Below are 10,620 nucleotides of genomic sequence, written 5' to 3'. Positions count from 1 at the left end.
GGTCAAATACTAGCTCAAGTTTAACCATGACCAGAGACGACATTCAAGATGGCTACGCCTTTAGGTGTTAGTTTGTCATTAGTCACATCTCTGCTCCCTGACAACTGTTCCCCACCTAAAGGACCACTACTTCAAGGGTACCTGGTGTGGCCGTAGACAGCCGTTCCCCACCCAAAGCGCCACTACTTCAAGGGTACCTGGTGTGGCCGGAGACAATGATCATTTTTGGACGAGGCTACAGGGCCCTGATGGACGTGATATGATCTACATCCTTGAAAAGGGGTATTCAGTCAAGATGCCAGAAAATCCTATACACTGCACCTTTAAATAACACCTCAGGTCTCGTTAGTAAGACACACACACACACACACACACACACACACACACACACACACACACACACACACACACACACACACACACACACACACACACACACACACACACACACACACACACACACACACACTGCACCTTTAAAATCACACCTCAGGTCTCGTTAGTAAGACACACACACACACACACACACACACACACACTGCACCTTTAAAATCACACGTCAGGTCTCGTTAGTAAGGCACACCACACACACACACACACACACACACACACACTCACCCCTGCATCGGCCGCCGCTGCTGTGTGTCGATCTGTGATGTGACTAGCTGAATGTTCATTGGTCGCCCTGGAAAGAAGAAAAAAATAAATAAAAATTAAAACACATTCATTACCATCACATGACGTTCACACCCCTTTCCCATAATGCAATACTAACAGTCCCATTGCAGATCCTCATAGACGGCGACATTCCCTAGATTCCATTTCCCCATACCATCTGCATTAAGACCATGCTGTGTGCTCAGCAGGAAACCCCTAATATACCACCCGCTGATCAACAGCACAGCACGTCATCTAGCCGTCAGGGCACATGCTACTGGATCCAACACTTGACCACACACACTGGAGCCAACACTGGGAGAATGACCACACACACACACACACACACAGAGGGGCCCATAATACACACACACACACACACACACACACCGCACACACACACACACACACACACACACACACACACACAGACAGACAGATCAGTGAGCACTAACACAATCACTCGTCAGCACTTATTATCCACTTAGTCTCTACATAGTGCCCATCAGTAGCGAGCGGCGCGGTGACGTACCGTCGAGGGGGAACGCCGTTTGTACTGCTTCATGGCCCTTGAGGGCGTCGGCTCGCCTCTCGAAGTGGACGTCCGCCGTTTCCGAGGCTTCGGCCCAGATCTGTCGTAGTGAAACCGCCGCTTTCTTCAGGGTGCCGAACTCTGCAAACAGTTCCTGTGGACGAGGGAGAGAGAGAGACGACACGTCAGAACAGACCAGCAACACACTCGACCAGCAACACACTCTACAAACACCCCCCCACCTCACACCATCAGGGCCTAGGCTAAAGGTCAAACTACATCAGACTGGAAAAGCTTGACTTCACACAGGTCAATAACAGCAGGGTCCAGTTCTTGGCCGATTGCACTGTTTGAGGCAAAAACTGGACAAACTGCATTGCTCGTCCAGTACTCTAATGCACTAGCCTGACGATGTCATACTCATAATTCTAGTCAGAATATGAGTCTGATATCGCTCCATTGGGCTGTGATTATGGGGCGTGTTTCAACCGAACCAGGAGAAAAAAATGCCTCTTCGCTCAATTGGTTACCTACAACCAATCAGAACAACGTAGTATGTGACCAGGGGCAGCTGATACATTACACTTTTACCGGATCCCGTAGGAAGGAAGGCAAAAACATCTTTTCGATTGACAAATGCCTTAATCGCGTTTCTCTGTTCCTCTTTCAAAATGAATGCACTGTCAATGTCTAAATGGACTCGAATCTATACATTTCAGCTCTCCAGCGGCAGCCATGTTTGTTGAAAACGAATTCAACTCGTGTGTTGGTGACGTGGTTGGTTACGTTACTGTTGATCATCTGTCCATCATCGTATAAAGCCCGCCTTAACAATTTGATTGGTACGGCCGATATCGAGCCGCAGATAATTTCTCCTCAATGGAGTAATGCCAGACCGAACTTCCCAACCAAAAACATTGTGGGCGGGGCTAAGTTCGGTCTGGTATCCAGGCTACTAATGCACTACTGCGAGGGTCTAACCCGATCAGTGTGACCTGATGGTGAGGGAGTCATGGACCAGATCAGTGTTTTGTGCTTTCAGACCATCATGGGTCATACACAGGGGGCACGAGGGGACACTGGTCTACATTTCATACTAATCACTTAACACAACCTGTTCGGTGTGATGAGCTGACGCAACCAGCCGTCACCAGTGAGCACACCGAACAGGTGGCGACACCGATGAGCACAGCGAACAGGTGGAGTCACTCCGAACAGGTGGTTACACCAGTGAACACCCGAACAGGTGGCGACACCGATGAGCACACCAAACAGGTGGCCGTGGATCAAAGGAACACAATATATGTTTGTGCCATTAATGCAGTGGTTACCCAGGGGGCATATGTTGAGGGTGGGAAAAAAAAAGCTACATTTTGTATGGCAGTGCTCTTAGAGCATAGCAGCCTATAGCCAAACAATTGGGTGATTAGGTTATAGCAGACTTTGTAGGCTAGTTGTATGATTGGGGGCCATTGCCTGCCGTTTGGTCAATGTCACAATACAAGAGATGGCTAACCTAACCAAACCAAAGTGTTTTAAGAACTACTGTCTTAATGGAACCTCCCTGAGCACTCCACTTCAGAACGTTCTCAAAGCCAAGAACCTAGGTCAAGCTAGTCACAACCTAAAGCCAGGAACCTAGGTCAAGCTAGTCACAAATCTAAACATTGGCTGGACTTGTTCCACAGTTAGCAACATGTTTATTTGTACATCGAATGTCTTACTTAAAAAGGAAGGGGGGGAAAAAAGAAAATCCAATAAACACATTTGAAAAAAATTAAATAAAAATAAAAAAATGTCTTACCTGGATATCTGCGTCCGACACACCGAAATCGAGGTTGGACACGAGCAACTTCCCTCCGGTCTCGACCCCCGCGCCTCCTCCACCTCCTCCGCCGCCGCCCATGGAGCTGAAGCCGTTGTCGTACATGTCGTGCTGCCACTTTTCGGGGAGCTGCTTGGGCTGCAACACAGCAGAGAGAGAACGCACCTGCTTGACTGCCAGATCCTCTGTCTGCCGACCGACCACCGAGTCCGCCGCCCCCGGGAGGGATGGGTTGCTGGGAGCAAACAGGGGGTACGGGGTACGGGAGGGGTCCACGCAGACGCCACACACCAGGGGTAACACGGCTCTGTCAGGGCTCGGGGCGCTGGGTGCCTCCAGCCCTGCCCACCCCCACCACTGGAGGGGACTCATGGTGTCAGGCGCTCGCTTTCACAGCAAATGGCAACACAGAAATTCACAGAACATGCCACGGAGGTCTAGAATTAACAATTAAATGCATTTGAGAAACTGGAGAAAAGTGTAGAGGTATACAAGCTGGTAGATATTAGCTATGGACCTTTCCCCTACAGTGAGCCACCCACCCCCACTCACAAATATGAAGCTCCTTCGTTCTTTTCTTAGTCTAGAGCACAGGTTAACGTGTCTCTAGCATGTAACCTAAATGTGTTCATTACTTTCAGACACACATCATTAATTAAATGTCCGTGAAGCCTTCAAAGGTCGGTGGCACCAGTTACCCCAGAATACAGACACATCTGCCTGCCCTCGGCGTTGCTAGCTAGCCACCAACAATTCCGCGAGGTCTCTCGTGGTGCCTCTCCAGAAGACGGCAAATCCCATTTCGTCGAACCTCAGGCTTCGTCGAAAAGAATACCGCTTCGTCGGAGGTTGTCAAGCCAGGAAGGTGATCCGCCGTCAGCCAAAATGTGCCGTGGATTAGTGTCCATGGTTGAAACTAAAGGTTTAAAAAGGATCCAGCTGGCCTAGTTAGCCCTGTGAGCAATGGCAAACACAGAGGAGGATCACAGCGTCCATTTTGAAATCACGCCATTTTGGTGAAGCTAGCCCGGGATGGGAATGGGCTACCTGGCAGATGATCGTGATAACATGGCTAAATTTTAAGGTTGAAGATTCTTGGCCAGAGGATGGAAAAGTTCATTGGAAGCCTCTTTTGTGGTGCCGCTAGCATTAGCCAGCTAGCTGCCGCTAGCAAATTTGGCGCCGCTCAAGGGTGTTTGGCCAGCGAACCCCTCCCAAACAAAGGACTCCCAGCTCGGGTTAGAGGCCATATTTTGTGAAATAGAAAAAAAAAAACCAATGCATCCATCTTCCGACTTCGTTCTCTCTTCTTGGGGGTCATCTGGGGTTGGATAGGCTGTGCTCGAAGAAATTTAGTGCCCGTAAACAATCAATTCGATGGTGGGGAGATACTGTATCCAAAATGGCGCCGACTTTAGGAACGCAAAAGGTAGCCATTGAGCTGGCTAACCCTTGCCAGGATGTAACGTTAGCCTATACGCTGCATTCGATTCTTTGCAAGGTGATTCAAGACAAACAGGTTGGGAGAGAGAGAGCATATTATGCATTTTAACGCCTTCTTAACTTAAATGCCAATTTAACAGCTTCGCCTCAATACCACTTCTGAGAAACTCCAGGATTATGTAGAACGGCTGACTAGCAAGCTAGCCATCGTGTTTGCTAGCAAGCTTATAGAAAAAGGACTTCACCCAGGCAATTGTAGCTGCCCAAGGCTTTTTCCTCTTTCTCAGCCAATTTCTGTATTTTCTCATACCCTGTTGTACGGCGTTGGTCTGCTTCTACCGCGGCTCAGCGGTGGCCGATTCCTCATGGGGCCTGATCCGCCGCCTCGGCCTCCAAAGCCTCCGCCGGCGCCTCCGAGTCGCCCGACGCCACCACCGCGACCTCCGCCTGCACCTCCCCGGCCGCGGCCGCCTCTTCCACCGCGACCCCCACCCCCGCGCTTACTCTGTTTGATGATATCATCTAAGGACATATCCATCTTATCTGCCATTATTATGACGCCTATCTGACTCTAAATCTTTCGGTTAAATGGAAAATAAAACAACGAGTAGAGGAGTTCTTGCACGCGGAGCTTGAACTCGCAAAAAAAAACTGTTGCAAAGATGGTGGCTCGCGCAGCTTTTATACTCGGTGACTACGTCAGAGATGAGAACGTCACGCCCCAACGTCACCCCCTTCCGCTTTTTCGTTACAGTAATAATAATACATTTAATTTATTGCCACTCATATCAAAGTTATAGAAAACAACCGGCCAGGGCTGAACTGTGTTTGGACACGTAGTTTATCTTTACAATATTTTTTTCTCCAGCCAAATGTATAAAATATAATTCACATGATTGTAGAAATAATGCATCAAAAAGGGTTTATTATCATTTCATTGTGTCAGTATATGTAACGTTACGAGTTTTTACTTCTGACTCATTGGCCTGCGTGAAAATTAAACACTTGAATCATCTGACAGGGGGTCCTCTTCCTGTGATATTCCCAACAGTACAACAATAACAATGGCCTGAATCAGTATAAACACAACAATGGCCGGAATCAGTATAAACACAACAAGGGCCTGAATCAGTATAAACACAACAATGGCCGGAATCAGTATAAACACAACAAGGGCCTGAATCAGTAAAAGCACAACTGTGGATGTTTCTGCTTGGGTATAACAACAGTTTCTTCCCCCTCGCCGTCTCACTACTGAACAGCTAACCCACTGTAGCATATATATTTATCCCTGCACTTCTCGCACTCTCCACTTCTTCTTGGCACTACTGTTTCACAGCTACTGTATATAGCCATTCCACCTTGTGTATATACTTTCTTAAACTTTCTTAAACTTCTTAGACCGTTGCACTGTTGCACTGTTTGTTTTGTTTTGTATTGTGTTGTGTTGTAATGTATATTTTGTGTCCAGCCCACTGAGAGTCACTTTACCAAGTCAAATTCCTTGTTTGTGCAAACTTAATAAAACCTGATTCTGATTCTGATTCTGAAACACGTGGCGATAGATAAGAAAAAAAGAATGTGGCTAATTATAGAGTAAAGACCAGCACCAGGGTCCATTTACATTTAGTCATTTAGCAGACGCTTTTATCCAAAGCGACTTACAATGTATACACATTTTACATTTACACTGATGGCACACTGCACATCAGGAGCAATTAGGGGTTCAGTGTCTTGCTCAAGGACGCTTCGACAGGGAATCGAACTAGCAACCTTCTGATTACTAAACGACTTCTCTACCACTGTACCACTGTCGCAATTTCATACAGGGTAGCATGTAGCACGGTCGCCCCTACTCCACTTGCTCTTAATGTGTCACGTTCAGATGTGTCCTACCTGCGCTGGGCTCGTGACCTCTGAAAAGGATCCGAGCACCGGGATGATCAACAGCGTTGTGTTCAGACAGGATTTTAACAAATGAATTATAATGTTTGTTTTCAATTGGTGATGGCATCAAAAAAAGAGGGCGAAAAGAGGACAAGTGGGCAGAAGTGAAAGACAATACCTGCTGTGACGATGTTGGATGACCGCTGTGTAATTAGTGTAAATCCCAGTGCAAACACCCGATTCAGCCACGGAGGAGGGAGTTATCAGGGTGAACCCAGGGGTGTTGATAAGACAATTCACACTTCTGTCTTTTAACAATGTTCATTGATGTTTGATTAGACGCTGGGTTGATCTCATACTACTCTGAGGAAGGGGGGCTTTTAAAACCCACCACAGATAAAACTCTGCATGTCATTGATAACACTCCATGACTAACACTAACACTCTATGACTAACACTAACACTCCATGGCGTATCCAATCACACACAATTAATAATTAAGACCTTTGTCGGGTTTTTTAATGGCACACACGACACACTGGAACACACACGTGCATATATGGAGGCGACACAGGACACACACACACACACACACACACACACACACACACACACGCAGGTAGGCCTGAGGTCGCGGTGAATTTATTTTCTGCTTTTTCCCATCCTGGACCGTCCTTCCTCAAGGACCCCCCCAGGAGCAGTGGGCAGCTTGTAGCGCCCGGGGACCAAGTGAAGTGAACTGTCCATCTTTGGTCAGGGATGGACATGTGTTCTGTTATTTTGTATGTTTTTTCTGTTGGGGTCCTTAGTCGAGGAAACCCCTTGTGAACACGGGGAGACACACGGGTCAGTCCTGAGATAAAGGTGCGTTCAGGAAATCTAATTATATGCACTTTTTGTCTTTTTTGTCTGTCAGTTCTGTGTGCTCAAGCAACTGTGTTTGTACAGTCTCGGCTCAGTGCATGGGAAAGATAGTGGCTTGGACGAGCCATACAAAGATTCAGCCAATAAACACGTTGCTTCAGGAACACGGAAGGGAGGGGTGTGATTTGAATTTGGCTATTGAGCTCAACTAACCAGAATAGTGGACTGTACCTTTAAGTAGCCCTGAAGAGAGGAAATGTTCTTTTTAACATAACCAACCCTAGTTAGTGACTTCATATGTTCATATTCACCAGAGATGGAGTGTTCTTTTTAACATAACCAACCCTAGTTAGTGACTTCACATGTTCATATTCACCAGAGATGGAGTGTTCTTTTTAACATAACCAACCCTAGTTAGTGACTTCATATGTTCATATTCACCAGAGATGAAGTGTTCTTTTTAACATAACCAACCCTAGTTAGTGACTTCACATGTTCATATTCACCAGTAGGAAGAGTAAGAGAGATGGAGTGCAGGGATGAGTTAGAATGAGAGGATAGAGAGGTAGAGATAAAGAGAGGAGGATAGAGAGGTAGAGATAGAGAGAGGAGGAATGAGAGGATAGAGAGGTCGAGATAGAGAGGTAGAGATAGAGAGAGAGGTAGAGATAGAGAGAGGAGGATAGAGAGGTAGAGATAGAGAGAGGATAGAGAGGTAGAGAGAGAGAGAGGAGGAATGAGAGGATAGAGAGGTCGAGATAGAGAGAGGAGGATAGAGAGGTAGAGATAGAGAGAGGAGGATAGAGAGGTAGATAGAGAGAGAGGAGGATAGAGAGGTAGATAGAGAGAGGTAGAGATAGAGAGAGGAGGATAGAGAGGTCGAGATAGAGATAGAGAGAGGAGGATAGAGAGGTAGAGATAGAGAGAGGAGGATAGAGAGGTAGATAGAGAGAGAGGTAGAGATAGAGAGAGGAGGATAGAGAGGTAGATAGAGAGAGCTCGGGGAGAGGTCGAGATAGAGAGAGGAGAAGGATAGAGAGGTAGAGATAGAGAGAGAGGAGTGATAGTGATGTAGAGGGGAGAAGGATAGAGGTAGAGAGGGAGAGAGGGGAGAACGATATACTGTAGTTATTATGAATCCTGCCCACCATGGATATGCATGCTTAACTACAGATGCCCGTGACCTGAACAGGTTAAAACCCACACACTTAAAACACACTTAAAACACACTAAACACACTAAACACACTAAACACACACTAAACACACTAAACACACACTAAACACACACTAAACCTCCACAGTCCTGAATGGAGGGAGCTGAAGAGGGAATCACACGTTTTAAACTCTGAATAGAATGAGCTGAAGAGGGAATCACACGTTTTAAACTCTGAATAGAATGAGCTGAAGAGGGAATCACACGTTTTAAACTCTGAATAGAATGAGCTGAAGAGGGAATCACACGTTTTAAACTCTGAATAGAATGAGCTGAAGAGGGAATCACACGTTTTAAACTGAATGGAGAGAACTTGTTGTTGTGAATGGAGTGAGCTGGAGGCGGAATCACACCTTTTAAACTCCTAAATTTCCTTCGGGATTAATAAAGTATCCATCTATCTATCTATCTAAACTCTGAATGGAGCGCACTTTTGTTGTCGGCAGCTCAGAATGTTGCTGTTGGAGATCTGTACTTCACACAGCCAGACACACGAGATAGAAGAATACACACTTTTTTTTCAATGACGCCCTGCTTGCAAATTAACCAGATACCAGATACAACCGGTACATCCAATTAGCTTAAAACAATACTGACAATCTTTTGACAAATTACCTAATTTGGCTCATCATGGAGGCTGTAGTAGAATGTGTGTGTAGAATCACAGATGACTTCTTGGCATTACACACACACACACCTCTCCTAATTGAATCACATGGTAAAGGAATGCTACAGCAATGAGCCGGTGCTATAGCTTTAGCTTCAGCAGCAGAGCATTTCAAAAACAGCAGTTTTTCAGCACAAACCGGGAAACAGTTTGGTTTACGAAGTGACTATTGGTATGGAATTCCGTGTCAATAAGATGAGAACTACTGCTGCAGGTCCGTGGCAATGCTCCATTATCAGCCCCCAGCCCCTATTGGTCCAGTGTATTACTGATGCAGAGCTCCTATTGGTCCAGTGTATTACTGATGCAGTGGCAGCCCCCAGCTCCTATTGGTCCAGTGTATTACTGATGCAGAGCTCCTATTGGTCCAGTGTATTACTGATGCAGTGGCCAGCAATGATGCCTTTGAAGCAGCTGACATGGGTTTGATTCTTGATCAAAACAAGTTGCTTTTATATATGCGCTTCACGCCCACTTCTAATGAATTGATTATGGTCAGTAACTTTAAATCAATTTACCATGTAGTATCTGCAAATGGAAGACAAGTCGCCCTTCAAATACACATAAATCAGTGAACAAGAGCGGTCGGACTTTAAGGTGACAGCCTCGGGATAGAGAGGGTGACGGATGACCGGTGACACCCGTGGGTGATAAAGAAGGGCACGCCTCAAGGTCACGACACGCCTCAAGGTCACGATGTCACTAAGAGCCAAAGCAACACGATCTGACAGATACCATAAAAGTCACTTTATTTCAAATTCTGTTTCAACGTTGGGGTTGATATGGGAGGGGGTGGGTGTTTTTCTTTTCTTTTTTTTTTCTTAAACGAAAGTCTTTTAAAGGTTTCAAATATAATAATTAAAAATGTAGGTACCTCTACTAAAAATATTTGGCTTTCCAAACTTGCCTGTAACTATCTGTCTGAAATTCCTATATCTTTTTTTTTTATTTTTTTTTTTTTTATCCTTGATCTATCAAACTACCTTCCTTGGAAAAAAAAAATTAAAACAACAATAAGAAACTAAAAACAGGTCAGCCCTTCAGCACAGTCCCCACGGTAACATGTGTGGATTTAAAAATGAATCAGAGTTTATGGTGAAGGTGCAAGAGTCTGCTCTGAGTCAGTCTGCATCAGTCCAATATCAAAAAGAAATCAAATCGAGCCAAAAAAGAAAAAAAAAAAAGTAAGGAGTAGCAACAAAAAGAGAATGACTATGGAAGTATCCAGAAAAGAACTGAATGACTATGCAAGCATCCGGAAAAGATCTGAGACCTCATGGCATCTGGGCGTGATTGCCCAGCAGGCTGGCTCCCGGGCTCCAGACGCCCTCACACTCCTGTTCAGCCGGACACACACAGACAACGGGGAGAGAGAGGGTGTGTGCGTGTGTGTGTGTGTATGTGTGTATGTGTGTGTATGTGTCTAGTATGTATACCTATGTGTGCGTGTGTCTTTAAAATTATGTATCTGTATGCATGTATGTAATTTTTTGAGTGTGCATATATATGTGGATATGTTTATATGCGTGC

At 45.7% G+C, this 10,620-nt stretch overlaps 1 protein-coding gene across 1 annotated transcript in view; it reads right to left on the bottom strand.

The window, feature by feature from the left end:
* LOC105904970 (THO complex subunit 4-like) overlaps positions 1-5,126 on the bottom strand; it is a 6,138-nt gene extending 1,012 nt beyond the window's left edge. The window contains exons 1-4 of the mRNA XM_012832939.3: positions 4,768-5,126; positions 2,994-3,152; positions 1,190-1,343; positions 619-685 (exon numbers count right to left, since the gene is read on the bottom strand). Coding sequence (XP_012688393.2) covers positions 619-685; positions 1,190-1,343; positions 2,994-3,152; positions 4,768-5,007 — 620 coding nt within the window. The 5' untranslated portion in view covers positions 5,008-5,126. The remainder of the gene's footprint in view (positions 1-618; positions 686-1,189; positions 1,344-2,993; positions 3,153-4,767) is intronic.
* Positions 5,127-10,620: the final 5,494 nt, after the last annotated feature.

Source organism: Clupea harengus, chromosome 23 (assembly GCF_900700415.2).
Source record: "Clupea harengus chromosome 23, Ch_v2.0.2, whole genome shotgun sequence".
Lineage (NCBI taxonomy): Eukaryota > Metazoa > Chordata > Actinopteri > Clupeiformes > Clupeidae > Clupea > Clupea harengus.
Note: the sequence above shows the minus strand (reverse complement) of the source record. Positions and strands in the feature narration are given on the sequence as shown.